The sequence below is a fragment of the Canis lupus genome, chromosome 23 (assembly GCF_003254725.2).
Source record: "Canis lupus dingo isolate Sandy chromosome 23, ASM325472v2, whole genome shotgun sequence".
Taxonomy (NCBI): Eukaryota; Metazoa; Chordata; class Mammalia; order Carnivora; family Canidae; genus Canis; species Canis lupus.
Window position 1 is genome coordinate 9,615,007 of NC_064265.1, and position 27,199 is coordinate 9,642,205.

Below are 27,199 nucleotides of genomic sequence, written 5' to 3' on the forward strand. Positions count from 1 at the left end.
CTCCACCTGTTTGGGGGTATCTTTATCTTAGGATTTCTCTTTCCTCCTCCCTGAGTGTAGACAGAAGCATATGCAGTGTGATGTTTTGCATTAATATGGCTGGCTGTGTGCCCAGTATGACCGTGAACTCTGTGGAAGAAAGGATTGTCTTTGATTCAGTTCTGAATCACTAGTGCTTGGGATTTGTCCATCATCCAGAGAATCTTTATTGACTTACATTGATATGAAAGCTTTTAAAATCCCTGGGTGCTTTCGTTTCAGGGGTGTTAAATAAGACCAGGGCCACATTTATCCTATTCCCAGCAGGGCTGTTATGAGGATTAATGTTTGAGCATAGATGATCTTCTGCTACTTTAAAAAGGCATTAAGTTAAAGGTATTATTTTCCAAGGATGTGCTTAGTTTTTATAATTTTATCTCAACCTATTGTCTGAAATATTAGTAATCAGGCTTATGTGATTTCTCATAGAAATCATGACATGCTGAAGTGCACAAAAATTAATCCACCATCAGGGTTCCTTTCTGGATATCATGTCAAGCAATTGGTCTTTCAGAGTTTATCATTTTGTGGGAAGATCCTACATAGTGGCTTGGCCTGTAGGTGGCCCAGGTGGATGCTTTATGGGAGAGCGTCCTGACGTGGTGTGCTATTTCTCTTCCCCTCCCGGTTGCCCAGCGAGATGAAGCAGAAGCTGGCTGAGGAAGGCAGCAAGTGCAGCATCCTCTCAAAGCACCAGAAGTTCGTGGAGCACTGCTGCATGCGCTGCTGCTCGCCCTTCACCTTCCTGGTCAACACCAAGCGCAGATGTGCCGACTGTAAGTTCAATGTCTGCAAGAGCTGCTGCTCCTACCAGAAGCATGAGAAGGTGTGGATCTGCTGTGTCTGCCAGCAAGCCAGGTGAGTGGCCAGGGGGACTCAAGGTGCCTGCTGGTAGCACTCTCTTCCTTTAGCCAGACAGAAGCAGCAGAGGTTGCCTGGTCAGCAGAGTACTTACCGCAGTAGAGATTGCCAGTGTGTAGGACACCATGTGACCTTCACAAAGAGAATGAGGGAGGGCTGTGCTTCTTGTCTTGTCCTTTCATTCATTCATTCTACAGGTGTGTGCTGGATTCTTAGGAATTATGCTGAGTGCAAGAACATGGTGGTGGACCAGGCAGTTTGCTTAGGGGGGTGATGAATGCTTGAGTGTTGATCATGGTATAGACTGATATGGGCCTGACCAGTTCACCTGTTGACTGTAGGGATGCAGAGCAAGGAGCCACTAGCTCTAGGGCTTGGAAAAAGCTTCACAGAAAACAAGAAATAAAGACAGGATGATAAAACATGAAAAAGAATTACTAACGTAAAAAGGGGTAGGGATGATGGTCTCTATGTGAAGGAAATGGCTAGCATGGAGTCTCACAGAGATAGTGTTTTTATTCTCCCTCAGTGACTGCCAGAGCATTTCTTCGATACACTGAGTATTTGGAAACTAAGAAGTTTGATAAGTTAGGGTCTGGTTTTTGTTCCTTGGAATTTTTAAATTTTTGCTGATCCTAGCATCTGCAGAACACATTTGTATTCATTGCATCTTTCCATAATGCCTTTCACTGTGAGCAAGACAGAGACTGGCTGGTCCCAAGAACACATATAGGAGCTCCTGCCTCCCTTGTCTTTTCCTTCCTTTGTTCCTCCTGCCTTGTTTGCTCACTTATATCCTTTAATTTATCAAGGCCCAGCATTTTCCCATAAAGTTAGTTAATGGAGATGACTGCTGAGCTCCCTTGAGATCCCCAGGGACTCAGTCTCTGAGCTATAAAGAGAAACCAACTGAAGCAGATATGGTCTGTTGTCCAGGATGTGGTGCTGGCCAGGTTCTGCATATGACTTTCAGAGCAGGGAACCTCTTCGAGTCCCCGTATACCAGCTGGGTAAGAGAAGAAGCCCTGTGACAGCAAAGAGAGGGAGGAGACTTTAATTGTAGGTGAACCTACAATTATGGTTGGGAGTGGATGATGCAAACAGATTTGTTCCATGTCTTCCCTTTCTCAGTAAAGGTGGGTTAAGATCAAATGCATGCATATAACAAGTGAGTTGGATGTTGGAGGAGATGATGTGCAGTAGACATTCTAGAAGTTGGAGATCCAGGCTTTTGAGCTGGGTTCTGATCATTGATTTGTGTACTTCCAACCAGTGCATTGTGCATTTTGCTCCAACCATACTCGATCTCACCTATGTGGACCTGAGGAAAGTAGATGGTCAGGTTCATCCTGGGCTGGGGAGTTTTGAAAGACAGGGTTTGGAATAGATGCAAAGGTAGTAGAGTTTCAGATATTTAAAATGTAGACATTAGAATGATAGACTAATCTGGATAGAGAAGGAAGGAAGGACAAAAAGGAGATGTAAATAGTTGGAAGTAAATGAAGATGTCATTCAGCTGGAAGTACCTGGTAAAGTTAAAGAACTGTCACCACGGGGGTACTTAGCAGAGAAAATTTGTATAGGAGAAAAGATGTTTGAAGTAGGGGTTTCCGAAGCAGATCCATTGGATGGTGAATGTGAGTGTAGAAGGCTGAGGTCTAGCTGAAGAAGGCATGAGACGGAAAGGCAAATGCACATGGATTCTGAAGGGACCAGGTTGATGGCAGAAGTATGGAGGTGGAGACTAACCCATGGGTGACACAATTTTCTTGAGTAAGGAGAACTAGCAGGCCAGGAGGTGACAGAAATAAGGAATGGAAGAGCATAGTGTGGCTGAATGTCACGATTGTGCACCCAGCAAGCTGGGTGGGTCTTACACAGCATTGGACTCAAACATCTGCCATGGCACCACCGTCTTGCACCCATATTAGTGACCAGCCTAATCCATAGTGAATGCCTCAAGGACAGGGACCCTCCCTGTCTTCAATTCCAGTTGCAGCACAAGAGCCTACAAAAGGCACACAAATCTTTGTGAGTTGAGTAACAGAACAGGACAATGTTCCAAAGCAGCCAAATGCATGGTACAAAAGAGGCTTCGGAAATTTTAAAGAGAAAAGGATCCAGAGAGTATAGGGTGTTAATGAGGTTTCCTGGAAGATGAGAGGACCCCAGATGGAACTCATGTTGGGAAGAGAAATCACAGCGCATTCTTGGAAAAGGTATGCCAAAAGCAAAAAAGATCCCCCAGGGTGTGCAGAGGGCCTGGAACAGACCATTCTTTGTGGTAGCATGTAGAATTAGGAAAGTTTAGGTAAAGAATTTGGGTTTTATCCTCATGGGGTTATGACATCATTGAAATTTCAAACCCTAGCAGTTATTAAAATATGCTATTCTTTACCATCAATGTATTCACCCCCACACAGAAGGAAATACTAGTACTTGCATGATCTTGTTTCTTTCAGTTTTTCTCTATTCCTCTTCTCAGTGGATCAGAAAAATTCTCCAAATCTACTAAACAGTTAATAGCCATACGACATGCAGTCACAGCCTTTTGACCCCACATACCCTGAGTTGTGTGTCTGGGTCTATTATCAGTTACAACTAAATCATATGTTGCTTTCATCAAACAGCAGTGTATTAAGTGAGCACTACACTACCTTGAGATCATATCACTTATACATGGAAGAACCTTGCTCAAAAGCCAGTCTTCTGGTAAAATACTGTGCTATTTCACTTATATTAGATTGTCTCAAGCAATAGTCAGATATCGAAAGGGCAATAAATGGTTTGTAAGGCTATATTTTAAATTTCTATTTCACATTGCTAACCACTTAATGAGGAGGCAGTTGGCTTAGGTAAACCCATTAAACTAAATGTTGCATCATTTCCATGTCAACATTGCATGACAACTCCCTGAGCCTTGGAAGGGCATCAGAAAATAAAGAACCATTCATAGAAGGATACCTTGAAAGATATCCGAAAAACTAATCAACCTTTGTTTATTAGTTTTTAAAGAAAGAGGAGGATTACTTAGAAGTCATCTACATTCTGTGTGTCTGGAACAGATAGAGCACATCACACTTGTTTAATCAAAGTTGGCAGAAGGAGAATACTGAGGAAAAGTTGGAAATTTTGCTGGTTCATCATGTCATGTGGAGACATTTCTGGGAGTCTTAGGATTGTAATATTGATGGAAAAGTGAAGCTCATTCTCTATTTTACTCCAGTTCAATATGGGAACCTATCTAGGGAAAAATCAGCAGTGTGGCAGGTTTTTCTTCTAGAAATTTCTCTAAGGCCCAATTTGGTAAAGAAGTATGTCTGTGGCCAAAGCACCTCAGTTATATGACCTGTAGGCTGACAGTCTTTCATATTTTGAAGGATGCCTCAGAAGCTTTATTTTACTTATGTGGTCAGGCTGTATAACTCAGCACTACGTAACAGCCACAGCCAAATTCATCATGTGAAGCATTTAAGGACTACTTTGATTTGAATCATGTATGAAAAATTTCTGATTAATAACAGCTTGTAAAGCCTGTCCAGTTTCTTGAAACAGAAAAAAATAGTTTAAAACAGATTGTTTAGACTTTAAATACAGATTTTACTTGGCAAAAGCTGGTGCCACACTGGAGGATGGCATTGTGGGCACTATGGTGCCATCCACATTGTTCATCAGTTTCTCTGCTCCTGGTGCAAACTGAGATTCACCTCTTGGTTTAGAAGTGATTTATTTTATTGTGGATATTTGTCCAGCAGATTCATATTCAAGCAGTTGGATTTAAAACCACTGTATAAAAAAAAATAAATAAATAAAACCACTGTATACATGAGAATCTATGAAGAATACATTGTGTGTGTGTGTGTGTGTGTGTGTGTGTGTGTGTGTGTGTGTGTGTGAAATCTCAGTGAAATGCTTGATAGCAGCTCTATGAAGTTGCAGAAGTAACGACTTTTGTGAGGCCACATTCAGACCCATATTTCACTGTCCACTGGCCACAATGTACTTTTTCTTTCCTACATAAATTAGTCGCATTTTTGCTGCATTGATTTAGTTTCAAGCTGCTTGTCCAGAGGCAACCATATGCATATAGAGCCATGAATAATTATAAGAATTCTTGTCCACAAAAAATTAAGGAGCTAGGAGTTGAGTGAGGGTAGACATTCATGCAAAAATATTAACAAATTGCATCAGAAATAAATGACTTTATCAGGCACCTGGGCCTGTCTATGGTGTAGTTCTAAATGAGCAACTTGGGTTAGAAATGTAGGGTTCATCAGGAAAGACCCAGATAGTGTCTAATCTCTGTAAAACTGGTAGAATTTGTAAATTCAGATTTCTTCTCTTTTGTTTCATGTCCTAGTCTTCTGTTTGGCTATTTATTACAATAAAAGTATTTTAATTTTAAGTGAAAACTCCCTTTTAATGGTCATTGCTATAATTATGATCAGCGGGTTAGTTCATCATCCATTCTTTTGCTTCATATGTTTTCCATTAGGCTATTTTTGTGAGGCACCTGGGTGGCTCAATCGGTTAAGCATCTGACTCTTGGTTTTGGCTCAGGTCATGATCTCAGGATGGTGAAATCAAGCACCATGTGGGGCTCTGGCACTCAGCATGAAGTCTACTTGGCCCTCTCCCTCCCCCTCTGCTCCTTTCCTTCTGTCCCTCCCCCCTGTGTGTGCACACACGCTCGTACACACGCTCTTTCAGATAAATAAATAATAATGTATTTTTAAAAAGCAATTTTTGTTGTCATTTTAGAATTTTTAACTTTAACTTTGGAAAATAAATATTAGATGAATTTATTAGAAAATGAATGATGGATTCTTTATTTTGAAGGTTATAAAGCCAATGGGATACTACTGAATCATTCCCTTTGTCATATATATATGAATTTATCTTTCAACAATTTATTGTATAGATTTGTTCAAACATCATAAATAAGGATGTATAGTAGTTGCATTTAAGATATTCTGCAGGAGATAAAACTTTGAGAGTGAGCCCAGACCTTGCTCAGCCATTGTCATTGGGGGTTGAATTGGTTCCAGAATAATGCTCTTATTATTCTTGAGAACAAATGGTCTTCCTAGTTCTCTGCTTCATTATAAAAATTGTTCTCTCTGATTTTTTAAAAGGTTTTATATTTATTCATGAGAGAAATATATAGAGAGAGGCAGAGACATAGGGAGAGGGAGAAGCAGGCTCCTCAAAGGGAGCCCGATGTGGGACTGGAGCCCAATGTGGGACTCCATCCTGGGACTGGGATCACACCCTGAGCAGAAGTTGGACGCTTGACTGCTGAGCCACTCAGGTGTCCCTGTCCTCTCTGATTTTTGTCACTATGTGCTGTTATCTTTAACATAGACCGATTTGGGAGATTGTTGTCAGAGAATGTGAAAAAAAAAATTATCCTTGGAATTGAAATCAAAACACATCTTCTCATTATACCTGTGTCATTTGCTTTGTTTTTTTTTTCTGAGACAACTTTAGGCTTCATTTCTTTTAACTTGGAGTTGAATATCCTTTACTTGTATTCAATCACTTATTCCTTGATTATTCACATGGTCTACATGATCATAAACTAGCATTCTACCCTTTTGGTATAAACTCCACAGTATGTTTTAGAGATACACCAGTGGATTCGCAATATCCCTAAAGAAGATACAGTATTAAAAAATCATCACTATGGAATAAGGCCGTTCACAGGTGAGCAAATATATGTGAAGATACTGAACCTCACTAGAAAGCAAGGCAACAGAGATATATGCTTCAAGTAGTTTTGTTTTTCTCATCAAATTAGTGATTTTTTCATCATTCTGCTCAGTGTTGACAAGGGTAGATTGAAATCATCCACTGCTGGTGGGATCGAAATAGGCATAACCTTTTACCAACATGTATCAAGGGCCTATAGCATGTCCAAGCCCCTGAACCCAGTAATTTCATTTTTGAAAACCTATACCTGAAGAGAAGATGGAAGATTTTTTAATATTATGTAAAAACGAGATGTATAAATAATAGTGAAAGGGAAAATAAGGGAAGGGAGAAGAAATGTGTGGGAAATATCAGAAAGGGAGACAGAACGTAAAGACTGCTAACTCTGGGAAACGAACTAGGGGCGGTAGAAGGGGAGGAGGGCGGGGGGTGGGAGTGAATGGGTGACGGGCACTGGGTGTTATTCTGTATGTTAGTAAATTGAACACCAATAAAAAAAAATGAAAGTAAAAAAAAAAAAAAACGAGATGTATGGAATTATTATGTTTTTTAAAGGTTTTATTTATTTACCCATGAGAGACACAGAGAGAGAGAGGCAGAGACACAGGCAGAGGGAGAAACAGGCTCCATGCAGGGACCCTGACGTGGGACTCGATCCTGGGTCTCCAGGATCATGCCCCAGACTGAAGGTGGCACCAAATTGCTGAGCCACCCGAGCTGCCCTGGAATTATTTTTAATACAAAAACAGAAGTAATCTAAATGTCCAACAGTAAAACAGTGGAAATAAATTGGGGCATATTCAACTTGATGGAATATGATAAGGCCTTTAAGGAGGAGATGAGCACTGGATGTTTACTGTATGTTGGCATGTTGAATTTAAATAAAATTTTAAAAAATAAAATAGCATATGTATTATATTAGCATGGGTAAATTCTTCCATTAAAATGTTAGATTAATAGGACGCCTGGGTGGCTCAGAGGTTGAGCTTATGCCTTTGACTTAGGGCGTGATCCTGGGGTCCCAGGATCAAGTCCCATATCAGGCTTCCTGCATAGAGCCTGCTTCTCCCTCTGCCTATGTCTCTGCCTGTTTCTCTCTCTGTGTGTCTCTCATACATAAATAAATAAAACTTTAAAAATAAATAAATAATAAATACATAAATAAATAAATACAATGTTAGATTAAAAACAATAGTGCTGGGATCCCTGGGTGGCTCATCGGTTTGGCGCCTGCCTTTGGTCCAGGGCGCGATCCTGGAGTCCAGGGATCGAGTCCCGAGTCGGACTCCCGTCATGGAGCCTGCTTCTCCCTCTGCCTGTGTCTCTGCCTCTCTCTCTCTCTATGTCTATCATGAATAAATAAATAAAATCTTAAAAAAAAACAATAGTGCTACAATGTACATGTAATATAATTGTTATATAATAAAATAAATAGAATAAAGACTGAAAGGCAGTTTACACTCATCAATGCTGTTAACATTAACATTGGGAGATAACATATGGATAATTTTTCTTTTACCTCTGTTTTCCATTTAGGTTTCAAATTTACCACATTTTACACATATGCTTCTATAACCAGGTATACATAAAACAAACATAAAGAAATCTAGGATGTGCTCCTTTCTCTCCTTCCCATTCCAAATACTACCCTCATCACCCCATTGTTGTTCTTCCTCCAGCAGCCCCCCTGCATTACACCACAGAGCTAAAACCACCCAGGTTCCCAGGGAAAATGGAACCATCAAAGGGGACTTGTATTTTGAAGTTCCAAATAATGGGCACTTAAGATTGTAGATATCAGGGATCCCTCGGTGGCACAGCGGTTTAGTGCCTGCCTTTGGCCCAGGGCGCGATCCTGGAGACCCGGGATCGAATCCCACGTCGGGCTCCCGGTGCATGGAGCCTGCTTCTCCCTCTGCCTGTGTCTCTGCCTCTCTCTCTCTCTCTCTCTCTCTCTGTGACTATCATAAATAAATTAAAAAAATTAAAAAAAAAAAAAGATTGTAGATATCAGCCTGTCAATAATAGATCTCCATAGAGACCATGACTGCAGCACCCAGTCTGATCGTTGTCAGAGTGACCTGAATCATGAAGCAGTTGGGAATTTTGAGAAATGTAAATTGCCCCCAGTGAAAGCTAAACATCTATTTTCTGGTCTCCGATTTTTTTACTATCAATAGATTAAATAGCAAATATATCAGGAGTACCTGTTATGGGCATGGGATTGAATTTGCCTTTTCAGATGAGTTATTTCATGTAACCCTTTCGAGAACTCTGTGAGAGGGCAAGATTAGCCCCAGTTTAGAGGCAGGGAGGTCTGAAACTTGGAATGACCAACTGGCTAGCCAAGATCACTTAGTCGGCCCCAAGTTCAGGACTCTCTTTACAGGCTCCCCCAGGAACACAACCTGAGCCCTTGGGCCCCATTCCTTCAGCTTCCCAGCAGGCCTGCTTGCTCAGCCAGCTACTGGGACCCTACTTTTAAGTCTGTGGAAGCCCCAGACAGTCTGTGCTCCAGTGTTAAAGGGGTAGTGTAGATTTCTGTTCCTCTTGAAGGCACTGTGTGTCTATAGGCAGTTAACTGGGCACTCACACTTCCTGTGCAGCCATAGCAATGAGGACAGCCTAAGACACGGGAGTGAATATCAGGGAGGAAGAGTAAGGTACCACATGATATTCCCTTCCCTTTGGTACTCTGAGCTCCTCACGGCCCTCTTAGCTGAGGCCTTTCACTCTCACATGTATCCGGTCTGAACCACCAGGGTTGAGTGGGTACTATATCCACTGAATGACTGATTCTCTAAAAGCCTACCTTTTAAGGGAAAATACAGACTATGACATTGTGTGACACTGAGCATTAAGAGCATGAACTAAATCTTTGAGATATTTTGGTAAACCATTGGCCTCTCAGCACATCTTTTAATAGGTTTAAAAAAGAGAAGAAAGATTTACTTCGACAAACAAAGCTTAGTAGGCTTTTGATTAAATCTGTAGTGTTCACAATGAGCATTTAGGATACATTTTTCGGCTGATAACCATGGTTTTTTACTAACATGTTTGTTTAGATAAGGAGCTGTGACAGCTAATTTTATGTGTCAGCATGGCTAGGCCATGCTCCCCAGGTATTTGGTCAAACAGTAGTCTAGATGTTGCTGTGAAGATATTTTTTAGATCATATTAACTTTTAAATCATTAGATTCTTAGTAAAGCAGATTACCCTCTATAATGTGTGAGCCCTGTCCAATCAGTTGAAGGCCTTTGAGAAGAAAAGACTGAGGCTGACAGCCTTTAGACAAGCTGCAACAGCCACTCTTCTCTGGGTCTCCAGCCTGCTGGTCTACCCTGCCAAAGATTTTGACTTGCCAGCATCCAGAGTTCTATGATCCAACTTCTTAAAATAAATATCTCCCTCAAGAGATGATGATGAAGATGATAGATGATAGATAGATAGATAGATAGATAGATAGATAGATAGATAGATAGATCTCCTATTGGTTCATTTTTTTCCTGAAGGAATGAGAACTAATACAGGGACTTTCAAGGAATGTAGGACAAGGGGAGATGGGAGATAGACAGAGAGAAGTGAAATGGGAGACCCTACTGTATATTCTCCTGCTTGGCCCCAGAGAGAGGAAGCTACAGGCAGAAACAAAGAAGCTGTTTTCACCGTGGAACATGGGACCCAACAGTGTTACTCTGCAGCCTAGAGGACAGTGTATGATATAGACCTGGGGAGGGAGACATTCCCATTTGAGAACAGAAGCTCAAACATAGGGAGGATTACTGGCCCTAGTAGCACTGAGGGAAGCTGGACAGTGATTTGGCATTTGCAAAGGAGAGAAGGGCCTGGTGGTAGAGAATCCTAAATCCAGTGGTTTCTCTACAACTGGACATTAGCAGGGATTAGAAAGGGGAAGCACCACCAGTGACTTCCCGGGAGACTTCCTAGGACTCCAAAAAAGACCCAGGAGACACACTGTAGGTGGAGACTGATGTCCTTCCTGCTTTGTTCAGGAGGAGACACAGAACCCAGAACATCAGAATTGTAAATAAGATTACCACATATGTGTATCTTCCCTTAGGTGGGGAGCTTGGGGAAATTTGAGTTGCAGCAGTAATGCAGGCATTGATTTAGGCAAAGCAGGAAAAAAAGAAAACTTGGGATATGAAAAAGTGGAAGATGAACCACCTCAGTCAATAAATGGGCCCATGACCCTAAAAATGCCAATCTGATCCTCTCTGGAAATTTGAATCTTGGGTACAGCAACACATCAACTGAGGCAATTAGAGCTGAGTCATCCCAAGATAGGTGACAAAATGATGACAGGTGTTGATGTTCCCATTACTGAGATCTCTGATGCTGCTGCCTCAGGTCTTAGATATTCAACTTTTCCCTCAATTCTTTAAGCCATCAGACCTTTTCATTAAGTTACCTTTTCAAAGAAGTCATCCAGATTTCATTCTTGCTGTTTAAAACAGAACCTAGGGGCACCCTGGGTGGCTCAGCGGTTTAGCGCCACCATTGGTCCAGGGCGTGATCCTGGAGACCCAGGATCGAGTCCCAAATTAGGCTCCCTGCATGGAGTCTGCTTCTCCCTCTGCCTGTGTCTATGACTCTCTGTGTCTCTCATGAATAAATAAATAAAATATCTACAAAAAAATAAATAAAACAGAACTTAAAGAACTGTAACTGGTACGTAGACATAATACAATCAGAGCTGCAAGATAGAAATTTTAGGCCAAGGAGAAGAGGCATGTGACCATCCTGACATGGGACTGAGAAGGGGATATTTTTGTTTTTTGCGTGTTTTCTAATCTTCCACACTTAAATGTGTTGTCTTGAAACTGGCATGTCTAGCCAATAATTCAGTGTGACCTGCAAGAAAAAGAGTTCACAAATTTCTAATTGTCTAAAATCCCTGTTGCATAATAAACAGAAAGGGTTTCAGCTATACATTAATTCAATATGTACTAGGAAGAGAAGAGCTGGTCTATGAGAATAGAGGAAGATGTGAGGGTGTAAGTGATGTTTGTGTATAGGCCAGGAGTGCCACAAACATGTCCTTGTACCTAACGGCTGAGCATTATCCCCTTTTGTAGGTCAGGTGATTTCTGCTTCTTTAGTTTCAACGAAATTGAAGGAGGACCTAAATGACCACTAAAAATAATATTGAATCCTATATTGCCATGTGATTTCAGGCATATAACTCAGATGGAGTTCAAAGTTGAAGGACATTACTATTTAAAAAAAACTGCTTCTGTTCCCATCTATAGTAAAAAAATTCCTCAGAGTTTAGTTTTTAATAAGAACACATAAAATGAGTGCTAAACACAATCTCATTCAAATAATAAATATCCATCTGTGCATAAAGGAACCAATAAAAATGCCACCTCACTACAAGACACATTTTCAATAAGTAAATGTATGTTTATGTTTCTTTTTTTTTTTAATTTTTATTTATTTACTTATGATAGTCACAGAGAGAGAGAGAGAGAGGCAGAGACACAGGCAGAGGGAGAAGCAGGCTCCATGCATCGGGAGCCTGATATGGGATTCGATCCCGGGTCTCCAGGATCACGCCCTGGGCCAAAGGCAGGCGCCAAACCGCTGCGCCACCCAGGGATCCCTATGTTTATGTTTCTTTACTATTTATCAGAATTTGAATATATGTATGAGGGGTTTTTTTTGTATTCCAATAGAACTTTATGAGCACTGAAGGTTGAATTTCATGCAGTTTTCATATGCTATGAGATATTGTATATTTATGTTCTTGACTAATTGTATCTTAATAATCAGAATTGATAACTAAACCCAAGATAAATATTTTGACACTTTGAGCTTCAAGGCTCAAAAGTTAATTAAATTCAATTTATTGCACATATTTCTGTGACAAAGAATGATATCAGGGTGATAAATAATACATAAACATAAAAATATGTGACATTAAAATGAAATTCTGAAAGGGAAGTAAAGTGGGATAGAAATATCTATTCAAAGAGAGAAATGAAAAATGTTAATATTCTGGCTGTTAAAGAAGTCAGCCGGCAATGGCCCACAGACCAAATCTGGCCTGTTACCTGTTTTTATAACAAGTTTTGCCGGAACACAGCCATGTTTATGTACATGACCATGGCTTATTCAACTAAAAGAACAGATGTGAATAGTTACAGTGGAGACCATGTAGTTCACAGATACAAAAATATTTATCATCTGTCCACTTACAGAAAAAGTTTGCTAACCCCCAGCTTAGACCAATCATGGCCCATCACCTGGATCAACACATGCCCATCCCAAACATGCTGGGACACTCTTGTAGGATGTTTGCCAGGATGAAGCAGGGTGGATTTGATGACAACCATTAGTGTCTGCTATGTTGTACAGTTTGAAATATCTGGGGATTTCTGTTCATTGACTGCAGACCTATGGGTTATGGAACCCCAAGGAGAGAGCCACTTTCTGGCCTTGGCAACAGTGAGGAAGCTTAACAAATCGTTGGTCTTTTGGCAGCATTTTCTCCTAACAGTGACTGGTCTAGCAGGTGTCATCATCATGAACTTGCCTATTGACATGGTAGAGGGAAAATGCCAAATTTTAGCCATTTTAGACTCTGGTATTTAAATTTTTGCACTCAGTCTTGAGGCCAGTAGGCATTCCCCCAGCCCCACCTTTATTAGCCTATAATTAGCCAAATGCATATCCACCAACCATCAAGCCCCTAATTGATGATACATTAAGTTAAGAGAGAAAATCATTAGAAGATAGTCTTTAAAATTGAGCAAGTGATTGAACAGTTTGTCATTGTTTGAGGAAAAAAAAGAGACAAAAATATAAAAAGCACCTATGCCCTAGATACTTGATGACGTTCTGGAGATAGAAGAGGCCCATCTCTCTGGTTTGCCTCCCATTAACAGCCATACTGTACTGGACATGAAGAGGCCTTATGAAAGATGGTCCCTATAGTAACAATGCTTACAATAATGCTTAATTGTTACAATTATTGTAACAATGCCCTCCCTAACACTTCACTGTTTTCAAATGTCTTCGTTGAGGAGTACATCCAGGGCTAAGAGACCTTGCTAAAATGGCTTTTGCCAAAAGAAAGAGCTCCTTCACCTAGGCAAGAGGTGTCCGCTGGAAGCCCCAGAATAGATTCCACTTTTACCATTAGCTGGAGGTTCTCTCTAACTTGGTAAATAGAAACCAGAGAATTAATTGGGAATGACTGAAGCCATGCCATGGACTCAACCGTATATGATTATGAACATTCACATAAACATCATCGTAATTCAACAAATATAGAACACCGCACTGGCACACCTCAGAGATATTATGGGTTTGGTTCCAGATGACTGCAATGAAGGAAATCTCACAATAAGGTGAGTCAAATGAATTTTTTCATTTCCCAGGTCATATGAAAGTTATGTTTCCACTGTACTGTCATCTGTTGTGTGAAGTGGCATTATGTCCAAAATTACAATGTGCATATCTTTATTACAAATATTTATTGCCAAAAAATGTTAATCGTGTGAGTTTACAGTGAGTCATCATCACTGACTGCAGATCACTACAAATGTACTAATACTAAAGAAGTTTGAAATATTGTGAGACTAACCAACATGTGACACAGAGACACAAAGTGAGCAGATGTTGTTGGAAAAATGTGCCAAGAGACTTACTCGACACAGGGTTGCCACAGATCTTCAATTTAAAAAAAAAAAAAAAACATGTTTGCTCAGTGCAATAAAGTGCAGCATGACAAAGTAAGGTATGCTTGCACATCTGGGTTCTGATGTCAATGTCAAATCCCTCCCTGCTAAAGAATTGAGAGTCTGACCAGTAGTTATGAGAGACAGCCCTGTCCCTGTCCCCATCCCCATTCATCTTCTTGGTTCTTGGTCTAGCAGTCATGCTTTCTCTCTGACTCTTCCCAGTTGGCTCAAGCATGAGTGTCTCATTAATCTAGGGCTTTTACAAAAACTGTGAAGGTGCAGTCTTTCTGCAGTTGGTCAGATTTCCTAGTTTAGAAATAGTGTCATTGGCAGGAGTGATTCCAAAGGTCCAGACACCTCTGCTCCTAACTGGCCCCTGCTCAGGTCCATAAATCCTTGAGCTTACCCACATTCCCTATAACTTGAGCTAATTTAGGTCCCCAAAACACCTTCTTGTGCTCTGCGCCTTATCCATGAGCACTTTTCAGCAACACCAGAGCTTTCAGCTTGGGCTTTTTGTTTAGGGACATGAACAGTTTCTAGAGCAAGTGAAACTAAGAATGAATTGTCTTATATCAGTTGATCCTGGCCAAAATATGCAGGACAATCTTTTTTTTTCCTGTCTATAAATGAGATTGAGGCCAAGAGGCTTAAGGGATTCACCTAAGTTTACACACTTGTTGGATGGTAGACGAAGACTCAGCAGCCGCTGTTAAGACACAAGAAGCTGGGAACCAGCACAGGGATCAGCTCCTAGCACATAATAGGCTACCAGTTGTTGGTGGTTGAAATTGTGAAAGAATAGAGAAACCCAGGCCTGAACTCCAGCATCCCTCAACCAATACTCTGCCAAGCTGTGTGATGAGAAATAGCCGTACCCGTCACAGATCAGTTTTCTTCAGAAGAATCATATCACTGAGAATGAGACAATGAAGGATTAACTGTAGTTACTGATGCAGTTACTGGAGATGCCTTTGAACAATCTTGGGAATCAAGATAGGCTAGGAGAAGCTAGCTAACTTTGAGAATTTTCATTCCAGAAACATTCATTCCAAATACACTTAATAATGTCCATTACTGCTGCCAAATACTGTGTTTTACCATGTGATTTAACAATAAATAATACACAGTTCTTGACACATGGAGCTCATAGTTGAGAAACTGGAGTGTGTTGGTGGGGTAACCAAAACTTACAAGCATGTTTTTACAATGTAATTAATTGTTGTAAGTGCTAGAATTCACATTAAAAAGTTGTGATTGGAGAAAGAAACGACCATCAGGGTATTATGCTGAGTGAAATAAGTCAATTGGAGAAGGACAAACATTATATGGTCTCATTCATTTGGGAAATATAAATAATAGTGAAAGGGAATAGAAGGGAAGGGAGAAGAAATGGGTAGGAAATATCAGAAAGGGAGACAGAACATGAAGACTCCTAACTCTGGGAAACGAACTAGGGGTGGTGGAAGAGGAGGAGGGCGGGGGGTGGGGGTAAATGGGTGACGGGCACTAAGGGGGGCACTTGATGGGATGAGCACTGGGTGTTATTCTGTATGTTGGTAAATTGAACACCAATAAAAAATAAATTTATTATTAAAAATAAATGAATAAATAAATAAATAGAAAAAAAAAAAAAGAAAAGAAACCACCATCAATTCTGGCTTGAGAAATCTGAGAAAGCTCTACAGAGGTCAGGATCCTTAAGAAGCATCTTGGAAAATAAGGAGACCACCAAAAAGACTGGGTGGTGAGCAGGGGAGGATATTGTAAATCAGAGTGGACCCTATCTTTTAGCATAAAGGGAATTACCAAAAAGCAAAACTATCTACAGATCACTTCTTCCAAATTTTATTTTTATTAGAGAAATTAAGCAAAATAGAGCATTATCTGGAACTGTATTGAGCATTCTTTTGTTATTGTCCCCTAAAAACCTAAAGGTTTTTCTTTTCTTTTCCTTTTCTTATTTTGGGGGGAGAGGGCTGGTGTTGAAGGTTGACATTTCAGAGATACCATCACAGGTGTGATAGGCACTATCTGGCTGTGGTGCTTTGGCACCAGATGCATCTTGAGCATGGCATGTTGGCACAGAGGTATGCTACGGGCCAGAGAAACAAAACATAAAGCTGTGGCTTGGGTGGAGAGTAGCTGAATGGATGATGAAGAACATGGCAATGTGCTGGGGACTAGAAGATGAGGGACAATGTATAGCAAGGTTAGGATGTTAAGTACTCTGCAAACAAATACCACCAGCCACCACTCCCACCTGCTCTTTCGCCAGCCCTATTGAGTGTGAGAAGGCTAGAAGCAAGCATATTTTCTTGGGCACTCGTTTTCCAGACATGGGGCGTCAGGGGCAGGGTAGGGCCCCTTCATCTTTCCATACTCTGCCCTGGCTGTGCACTGTGTGCTCTACAACCTTGTCCTCATCCTCATGCAGAGCAGGAGTGGGCAGTGGGACAGCCCTGGCCTCAATGCTGGGAGGGAGAAGCCCCTTAGGAAAGGCTTGCTCGGGGTAGGTGCCTGGGTGACAAGTGTGATTAGATTGATCAGCAGTAAGAATTTTGTTTTCTCTGGTCTTAAACTAGGTTTTGGACCCTCCCTTAAGCCAGTAAGACTGTAGTTGTTCATTGGTGCTCTGGGTGGGCTGCGACCAGAGCTTGAAACTCCTTGAGATGTTGAGAAAACCACAGGTGGTTCAGCATAACTAGTGTGCAGAGTGCCTCTGGGATGTCTGGGTAGGAGGCAGAAAGCCAGGGCATAGGTAGCCTCTGGCTCTTTAGAGAACATCTGTGGTTCTGTGGACATCAGCAGCAGTGCTTCCAGAACTACGCATGGCCGTTCTTTCTGTCTCTGGGATATAACTCCACATGAATATGGTTGAGGCAGTGGACACTTCCCTTGCCACCCCCATATATATCTTGTGATTCAGCTCCCTCCTGACACTGTTCCTACTACAATTAACAGTTTCACTATCATTTTTCCTGGTAGAGAAGATAGAACTCGTGGGCTCAGTTTTCAGCTCAGTGCCTGTTGACATAAGACCTTCAGCTTCAAGCTAGAGGCCTTCTCCCTCCTTCCTGACCCCCTCCAACACAACAAGAACCTTCCTTGTTGTCTGACTCGTGAATCTTCCTCCGGGTTCTCTGAGCTCATGTTTTCTCTGCTGGAAGAATATGACCATTCTCCCAGATGCCATAGGGGAAGCTTTATTTAGGGAGAATTTTATATAACAACCACTTACATAACGCTGTGTGCTAGGCATGCTCTAGAAGTATTACAAATATTAACTCTTTTAATATTCGTAATGGTATATGAAGTAGGTACTGTCATTTGTCCCACTTTATGTACCAGGAAATGTAAGCATGAAGAAGTTAGATGACTTCGGTTGAATAGATTGGATTTTATTAAACAGCTTTGGTTCAATAGATGATATTGGATTGGCTGAAAAACCATAGCACATCATAAATCCAGCAGGTTGGGTACCTTACTGATATGAGTCAGTCTGTGCCATGTTGGAAATAGCACAGATGCTAGAATTACATATCTGAGTTCAAATCCACCACTCACTGCCAAGGGAAAAGGATAATAGCACCTTACCTTTGGAGTTGTGAGAATTTAATTGAAGGAACCTTCTTTAGTGCCTGACATTTGGGTGTTTAGTGAATGTCAGTTACTATTATTATGACTGCTGTTGTTGATGTCATGATCATAGCCTGGCTGGCTTTTCTAAGGACCCTAAGGAACAGCTCCCTTAGCAATGGTGGAGCACACTGTTATTGACTTCCCCAACCTCCCACTCCCGACCCTCTTCTTCTCTCCTGCCCCACCTCATACACCAGCCTCTTTATCTACTGGATTCTAGTGGCTCGGCTCTGGATGCACGGGAAGAGTCTCAATTAAGATTTCCAAGAAGCCTAAACAAAGACCTATGGCAAAGGCTGCCTTGAGCCAGTGTGTTCTTCACATTTCCCTCAACTGACTCATCCCCACAGGCTTATTACTGAGATTGTATTTTGGGGTTAAGGCAACTGATCTCTCAAAATGACTTTCACAAAAGATAATTGAAAACTCTCTTTTCTAACACAGCAGAGCTCCTGAGTGGAATGGAACAGCCATGAGCAGCTGTAAGTGTTAGCTTAGGCAGGTTATATCTGCCATTGGCTAATTAGAAAGGAGAAGGTTGCTGACCCAGCACAGGTACCAAGTGCCTTGGTGGTCCTAGTGTGTCCTGCTCAGGGACACCAATGACCACTCTCAGACCATCCATAATTCATTCTTTCTCTAACACAGTGCACAGTGGTGCACACATAGGGTGATGGAACCTAAGTTATATCAAAAAGGTGATGATCCTCTACACTGGAAATGTCCATTAATAGGAAGCCCAGCTCTCTGTGTGTGTGTGTGTCTCTCATGAATAAAATAAAATCTTTATTAAAAAAAAGGGAAACCCAGATTTTTCATCTCTTGGCAGCACCTCCCAGAGGAAGGGATTTGTTTGGCAATCTCTCAAAGTACTCTTCAACCCTACATTCATTCATGTGGTCTGCATCAGACAGATCTGGCTTTGAATCCTGGATCAGCCATGTTTTTGCCATGTGACTCTGGGCAAGTTATACAGTCCTTTTGAATTTGGAAGTTATGAGAGTTTCCTCAAAAACTACTATAACCTAAACATAAATCACTTAGCAACACTTTAGCTACAATAAAAAGTATTCTTATTATGTTGTTTTCATTTTGAGCTTGTTAAATAGCTATTTCCTTTACTTTATAAAATATTAAACACAGTATAATTGCTTATGAACATCAAGGCACAGCAAAAATAATTGTTTTAATATTATTAAATTTAATTTAATTCTTATAGTTTCTTTCCCAGCATTGACCAAGGCAGTTAAAGATATTACCACTCAACAAATAAGGACACTTGTCCACTTGTCCACTTGTCTTTCTGAAAGATTTCATAGGATCATGCAGTGAATGTTCCAGGTTATTGACTCAAATCATTTAATTTTAGTGCCCCTAGGGGGATCCCTGGGTGGCGCAGCGGTTTAGCGCCTGCCTTTGGCCCAGGGCATGATCCTGGAGACCCGGGATCGAGTCCCACGTCGGGCTCCCGGTGCATGGAGCCTGCTTCTCCCTCTGCCTGTGTCTCTGCCTCTCTCTCTCTCTCTGTGACTATCATAAATAAATAAAAATTAAAAAACAAAATTAAAAAAAAATTTTAGTGCCCCTAGGAACTAAAAAAAATGTGCACAACTTTCATATAAACATCAGGTAAAAACTATTTTACTGTATACATTTCATTTTTTTATGCTCAAATAAAATGTGTAATCATCAGGCTAAGTTATACAGCTGATGATTTTTAGCTTGGCAATATGGATGTCATCTTTAATAGCCAATGTTTCTTAATTTACTATGTAATAATAAAGTTATACAAAGAGAACTAAAAATTATTTGGCACATAATTATGGATTCATCACCTAAATTTTGAACTAAAATATTACGTAGCCTAATGGAAGCCTCTGAGTATCCCCCCTTAATTATATCTTCCTCCCTTACAAATATTTTTTAAAATATTTGTTTATTTGAGAGAGAGAGAGAATGAGTGAGAAGGGCAGAGAGAGAGAAAGAGAGAGAGAGAATCTCAAGCAAACTCCATATAATGCAGAGCTTGACCCAGGGCTCAATCTTACAACCCTGAGATCATGACCTGAGCCAAAATCAAGAGTCAGACACTTAACTGATTGAACCACCCAGGTGCCCCCATTGTTCAACTTTATTATATCTACTCGTGTTACATGTATGGTTCATTTATATGGTAGAGATAGTGTTCATCAAATATCTTATATGCTCCCTATATTTTCCAGCCTCCTTTGCAGGTAGACCAGAGACACACAATTGATTTTGGACAAGCGACTCTGATCAGAAGTGTCACGTATCATGCTCAAGTCAAGACAGTTAACTAGAGGACCTTCCCTCTTCCCCTTCAATGGTGACCTTAAAGGCCTTATGTTCAAGTTGTGCAGCTATAAGATGGTGAAGTCTTTGCCTGGGTCTCTAAGTGATTGTATGGAACAGAGCCTCCTGCCAAGCCATACTGAACATGTAATATGTGCAAAAACAAAAACAAAAACAAAAATACCCTTGTAGTCTTAAGCCAACTAAAATTTGGAAGTTAGTATATCAAAGTCTATTCTGTCCTGAACAATACAGCCACTTGTACTGCATATGGTACTCCTTTGTACAACTGCACCACAATCCCTGTTCTCCTGTTAAAGGATATTTAAATTGTTTCTCATTTTTAACTGTTATAAAACAATGCTACCAGGACATTCTTACACATTTATATACATGCACAAGAGTTTTTCTAGGATACATAGCTAGAATTGATTTTTAAGTTGTAGGGTATATACATATTCCACTTTACTAGCTGTATCACAAATGTTCTCCATCAGAATTACAACAGTCTATATTCCCATAATTGGTATAATAAAATCCCTGTCACATCCTCACAGTTGGTATCAAAATGTATTTTTAGTTCTTGCAAATCTGATAGGTATAAAATGATGCTTTTAATTGTATTTTAATTATATTTTTAATTTACATAATATAAGTTAAGGTTTAATTGCATTTTATTTTACTAGTGAACTTATACATCTTTATATGTTTCCCAGTCATTTATATTTCCTCTTTGATGAATTGCCAATTTGTAACTTTTACTGATTTTCATATTTATTTTCTTCTTTTTCTTAAAAACAAGTAGAAGTTCCTTTTACATTATGAACACCAATCCCTAATCTTTTATTTGTGCTGCCAATATCCTCTCCCAGACTGTGGCCTTGTCCTTCATTTTTTTGATAATCAGAAATTGTACATTTTAATGTAGTAAATTTTTTTTATAAGTGGATCTTATTTTTTTTAATTTTTTTTTTTATATTATATAGTGTTTATTTTAAATTATATTTTGAACTTCAATTAATTAGACAAGATTATAGTGAAGTATGTTAATGTTAAATATATAAATTCTTTCAAAGGATTTTAAACTTTGTTTCCCATACATGAAATCATCTACATTTAAATTTAGCGTCAGAATCTTTTCCTTATTTCCTATTGGACTTCTTTTTTTTTTTCTTTCTTTTTTTTTTTTTTTCTTTTTTTTTTTTTTATTGGTGTTCAATTTACTAACATACAGAATAACACCCAGTGCCCGTCACCCATTCACTCCCACCCCCCGCCCTCCTCCCCTTCTACCACCCCTAGTTCGTTTCCCAGAGTTAGCAGTCTTTATGTTCTGTCTCCCTTTCTGATATTTCCCACACATTTCTTCTCCCTTCCCTTATTTTCCCTTTCACTATTATTTATATTCCCCAAATGAATGAGAACATATAATGTTTGTCCTTCTCCGACTGACTTACTTCACTCAGCATAATACCCTCCAGTTCCATCCACGTTGAAGCAAATGGTGGGTATTTGTCATTTCTAATAGCTGAGTAATATTCCATTGTATACATAAACCACATCTTCTTTATCCATTCATCTTTCGTTGGACACCGAGGCTCCTTCCACAGTTTGGCTATCGTGGCCATTGCTGCTAGAAACATCGGGGTGCAGGTGTCCCGGCGTTTCATTGCATTTGTATCTTTGGGGTAAATCCCCAACAGTGCAATTGCTGGGTCGTAGGGCAGGTATATTTTTAACTGTTTGAGGAACCTCCACACAGTTTTCCAGAGGGGCTGCACCAGTTCACATTCCCACCAACAGTGTAAGAGGGTTCCCTTTTCTCCACATCCTCTCCAACATTTGTTGTTTCCTGCCTTGTTAATTTTTCCCATTCTCACTGGTGTGAGGTGGTATCTCATTGTGGTTTTGATTTGTATTTCCCTGATGGCAAGTGATGCAGAGCATTTTCTCATGTGCATGTTGGCCATATCTATGTCTTCTTCTGTGAGATTTCTGTTCATGTCTTTTGCCCATTTCATGATTGGATTGTTTGTTTCTTTGGTGTTGAGTTTAATAAGTTCTTTATAGATCTTGGAAACTAGCCCTTTATCTGATATGTCATTTGCAAATATCTTCTCCCATTCTGTAGGTTGTCTTTGAGTTTTGTTGACTGTATCCTTTGCTGTGCAAAAGCTTCTTATCTTGATGAAGTCCCAATAGTTCATTTTTGCTTTTGTTTCTTTTGCCTTCGTGGATGTATCTTGCAAGAAGTTACTATGGCCGAGTTCAAAAAGGGTGTTGCCTGTGTTCTTCTCTAGGATTTTGATGGAATCTTGTCTCACATTTAGATCTTTCATCCATTTTGAGTTTATCTTTGTGTATGGTGAGAGAGAGTGGTCTAGTTTCATTCTTCTGCATGTGGATGTCCAATTTTCCCAGCACCATTTATTGAAGAGACTGTCTTTCTTCCAATGGATAGTCTTTCCTCCTTTATCGAATATTAGTTGCCCATAAAGTTCAGGGTCCACTTCTGGATTCTCTATTCTGTTCCACTGATCTATGTGTCTGTTTTTGTGCCAGTACCACACTGTCTTGATGACCACAGCTTTGTAGTACAACCTGAAATCTGGCATTGTGATGCCCCCAGATATGGTTTTCTTTTTTAAAATTCCCCTGGCTATTCGGGGTCTTTTCTGATTCCACACAAATCTTAAAATAATTTGTTCTAACTCTCTGAAGAAAGTCCATGGTATTTTGATAGGGATTGCATTAAACGTGTATATTGCCCTGGGTAACATTGACATTTTCACAATATTAATTCTGCCAATCCATGAGCATGGAATATTTTTCCATCTCTTTGTGTCTTCCTCAATTTCTTTCAGAAGTGTTCTATAGTTTTGAGGGTATAGATCCTTTACCTCTTTGGTGAGGTTTATTCCTAGGTATCTTATGCTTTTGGGTGCAATTGTAAATGGGATTGACTCCTTAATTTCTCTTTCTTCAGTCTCATTGTTAGTGTATAGAAATGCCACTGACTTCTGGGCATTGATTTTGTATCCTGCCACGCTACCGAATTGCTGTATGAGTTCTAGCAATCTTGGGGTGGAGACTTTTGGGTTTTCTATGTAGAGTATCATGTCATCGGCGAAGAGGGAGAGTTTGACTTCTTCTTTGCCAATTTGAATGCCTTTAATGTCTTTTTGTTGTCTGATTGCTGAGGCTAGGACTTCCAGTACTATGTTGAATAGCAGTGGTGAGAGTGGACATCCCTGTCTTGTTCCTGATCTTAGGGGAAAGGCTCCCAGTGCTTCCCCATTGAGAATGATATTTGCTGTGGGCTTTTCATAGATGGCTTTTAAGATGTGGAGGAATGTTCCCTCTATCCCTACACTCTGAAGAGTTTTGATCAGGAATGGATGCTGTATTTTGTCAAATGCTTTCTCTGCATCCAATGAGAGGATCATATGGTTCTTGGTTTTTCTCTTGCTGATATGATGAATCACATTGATTGTTTTACGGGTGTTGAACCAGCCTTGTGTCCCAGGGATAAATCCTACTTGGTCATGGTGAATAATTGTCTTAATGTACTGTTGGATCCTATTGGCCAGTATCTTGTTGAGAATTTTTGCATCCATGTTCATCAGGGATATTGGTCTGTAATTCTCCTTTTTGGCGGGGTCTTTGTCTGGCTTTGGAATTAAGGTGATGCTGGCTTCATAGAACGAATTTGGAAGTACTCCATCTCTTTCTATCTTTCCAAACAGCTTTAGGAGAATAGGTATGATTTCTTCTTTAAACGTTTGATAAAATTCTCCTGGGAAGCCATCTGGCCCTGGACTCTTGTGTCTTGGGAGGTTTTTGATGACTGCTTCAATTTCCTCCCTGGTTATTGGCCTGTTCAGGTTTTCTATTTCTTCCTGTTCCAGTTTTGGTAGTTTGTGGCTTTCCAGGAATGCGTCCATTTCTTCTAGATTGCCTAATTTATTGGCGTATAGCTGTTCATAATAGGTTTTTAAAATCGTTTGTATTTCCTTGGTGTTGGTAGTGATCTCTCCTTTCTCATTCATGATTTTATTAATTTGAGTCTTCTCTCTCTTCTTTTTAATAAGGCTGGCTAATGGTTTATCTATCTTATTAATTCTTTCAAAGAACCAACTCCTGGTTCTGTTGATCTGTTCCACAGTTCTTCTGGTCTCGATTTCGTTGAGTTCTGCTCGAATCTTTATTAGCTCCCTTCTTCTCTTGGGTGTAGGATCTATTTGCTGTTTTTTCTCTAGCTCCTTTATGTGTAAGGTTAGCTTTTGTATTTGAGTTCTTTCCAGTTTTTGAATGGATGCTTGTATTGCGATGTATTTCCCCCTTAGGACTGCTTTTGCTGCATCCCAAAGATTTTGAACGGTTGTATCTTCATTCTCATTAGTTTCCATGAATCTTTTTAATTCTTCCTTAATTTCCTGGTTGACCCTTTTATCTTTTAGCAGGATGGTCCTTAACCTCCATGTGTTTGAGGTCCTTCCAAACTTCTTGTTGTGATTTAGTTCTAATTTCAAGGCATTATGGTCCGAGAATATGCAGGGGACAATCCCAATCTTTTGGTATCGGTTCAGACCCGATTTGTGACCCAATATGTGGTCTATTCTGGAGAAAGTTCCATGTGCGCTTGAGAAGAATGTGTATTCAGTTGAGTTTGGATGTAAAGTTCTGTAGATATCTGTGAAATCCATCTGGTCCAGTGTATCATTTAAAGCTCTCGTTTCTTTGGAGATGTTTTGCTTAGAAGACCTATCGAGTATAGAAAGAGCTAGGTTGAAGTCACCAAGTATAAGTGTATTATTATCTAAGTATTTCTTCACTTTGGTTAATAATTGATTTATATATTTGGCAGCTCCCACATTTGGAGCATATATATTGAGGATTGTTAAGTCCTCTTGTTGAATAGATCCTTTAAGTATGATATAGTGTCCCTCTTCATCTCTCACTACAGTCTTTGGGGTAAATTTGAGTTTATCTGATATAAGGATGGCTACCCCTGCTTTCTTTTGAGGACCATTCGAATGGTAAATGGTTCTCCAACCTTTTATTTTCAGGCTGTAGGTGTCCTTCTGTCTAAAATGAGTCTCTTGTAGACAGCAAATAGATGGGTCCTGCTTTTTTATCCAGTCTGAAACCCTGCGCCTTTTGATGGGGTCATTAAGCCCGTTCACATTCAGAGTTACTATTGAGAGATATGAGTTTAGTGTCATCATGATATCTATTCAGTCTTTGTTTTTGTGGACTGTTCCACTGAACTTCTTCTTAAAGGGGAATTTTAAGAGGCCCCCTTAAAATTTCTTGCAGAGCTGGTTTGGAGGTCACATATTCTTTTAGTTGCTGCCTGTCTTGGAAGCTCTTTATCTCTCCTTCCATTTTGAATGAGAGCCTTGCTGGATAAAGTATTCTTGGTTGCATGTTCTTTTCATTTAGGACCCTGAATATATCCTGCCAGCCCTTTCTGGCCTGCCAGGTCTCTGTGGAGAGGTCTGCTGTTACCCTAATACTCCTCCCCATAAAAGTCAGGGATTTCTTGTCTCTTGCTGCTTTAAGGATCTTCTCTTTATCTTTGGAATTTGCAAGCTTCACAATTAAATGTCGAGGTGTTGAACGGTTTTTATTGATTTTAGGGGGGGATCTCTCTATTTCCTGGATCTGAATGCCTGTTTCCCTTCCCAGATTAGGAAAGTTTTCAGCTAGAATTTGTTCAAATACATATTCTGGCCCTCTGTCCCTTTCGGCGCCCTCGGGAACCCCAATTAAACGTAGGTTTTTCTTCCTCAGGCTGTCGTTTATTTCCCTTAATCTATCTTCATGGTCTTTTAATTGTTTGTCTCTTTTTTCCTCAGTTTCCCTCTTTGCTATCAACTTGTCTTCTAGGTCACTCACTCGTTCTTCCACCTCGTTAACCCTCGTCGTTAGGACTTCTAGTTTGGATTGCATCTCATTCAATTGGTTTTTAATTTCTGCCTGATTAGCTCTAAATTCTGCAGTCATGAAGTCTCTTGAGTCCTTTATACTTTTTTCTAGAGCCACCAGTAGCTGTATAATAGTGCTTCTGAATTGGCTTTCTGACATTGAATTGTAATCCAGATTTTGTAACTCTGTGGGAGAGAGGACTGTTTCTGATTCTTTCTTTTGAGGTGAGGTTTTCCTTCTAGTCATTTTGCTCAGTGCAGAGTGGCCAAAAGCAAGTTGTATTGGGAAAAAGAGAAAAAGAGAGGAGAGAAAGAAGGAAAGAAAAGAGAAAGAAAAAAAAAGGGAAGAAAAAGAAAAAAAAACGAAAAAAAAAAAAAGAAGAAAAAGAGAAAGAAAAAGAAAGGAGAAAAAAAAGGGGGTGGGGGAAGGAAACAAATCAAAAAGCAAAACAAAACAAAAACAAAAACAAAAACAAACAAACAAAAAAAGAACCACCGGGGAGTATCTTCTGATTCTGTGTACTTTAAGTCCCTTGGCTTCTCCTGGAAGTTGTCCGTCTAGCTGGTGTTCTGGGGGAGGGGCCTGCTGTGCTGATTTTCAGGTGTTAGCAGTTGGGGGAGCTGCTGTGCCCCTGCCTGGTGCAGGGCTCGGTGGGGGTTGTTTACCCCGTGAGGCCGCAGGAGGAACAGCCCCAGTGGCGGGGCAGCTCTGGAAACCTGGATTCAGCTCCCGGCAGGAACTCCGTCTGCAGGGCCTGGAGGCTCCGGGCGGGGCCGCTGATCTGCTCAGCTCGGGGCAGGAGCGTCCTTGCTGTCCTGGGCCCTCCCGGCCTCTGCCTGTCCCGGGGGAGGCGGGATCCTGGGCTGTGTCCCGGCGCCCTGTGCTCCGGAGCCTGCGCTGGTGGATTCGCGCTCCCCGGCCGCGCAGCCCCCTCCGCGGAGCCGCCGCCCGAGCCCCTCCGAGCTGCTCCTGGAACCGCGCAGCCCCCTCT

General features: G+C 40.5%; 1 protein-coding gene across 8 annotated transcripts in view; it reads left to right on the top strand.

Annotated features, from left to right (window-relative positions):
• Window positions 1-27,199, top strand: part of LOC112668723 (myosin VIIA and Rab interacting protein) — a 368,414-nt gene that overhangs the window by 150,198 nt on the left and 191,017 nt on the right. For all 8 annotated transcript variants that reach the window (XM_025461205.3, XM_049100127.1, XM_049100129.1 and 5 more), the window contains one exon: window positions 676-897. In XM_025461205.3, coding sequence (XP_025316990.1) covers window positions 676-897 — 222 coding nt within the window. The remainder of the gene's footprint in view (window positions 1-675; window positions 898-27,199) is intronic.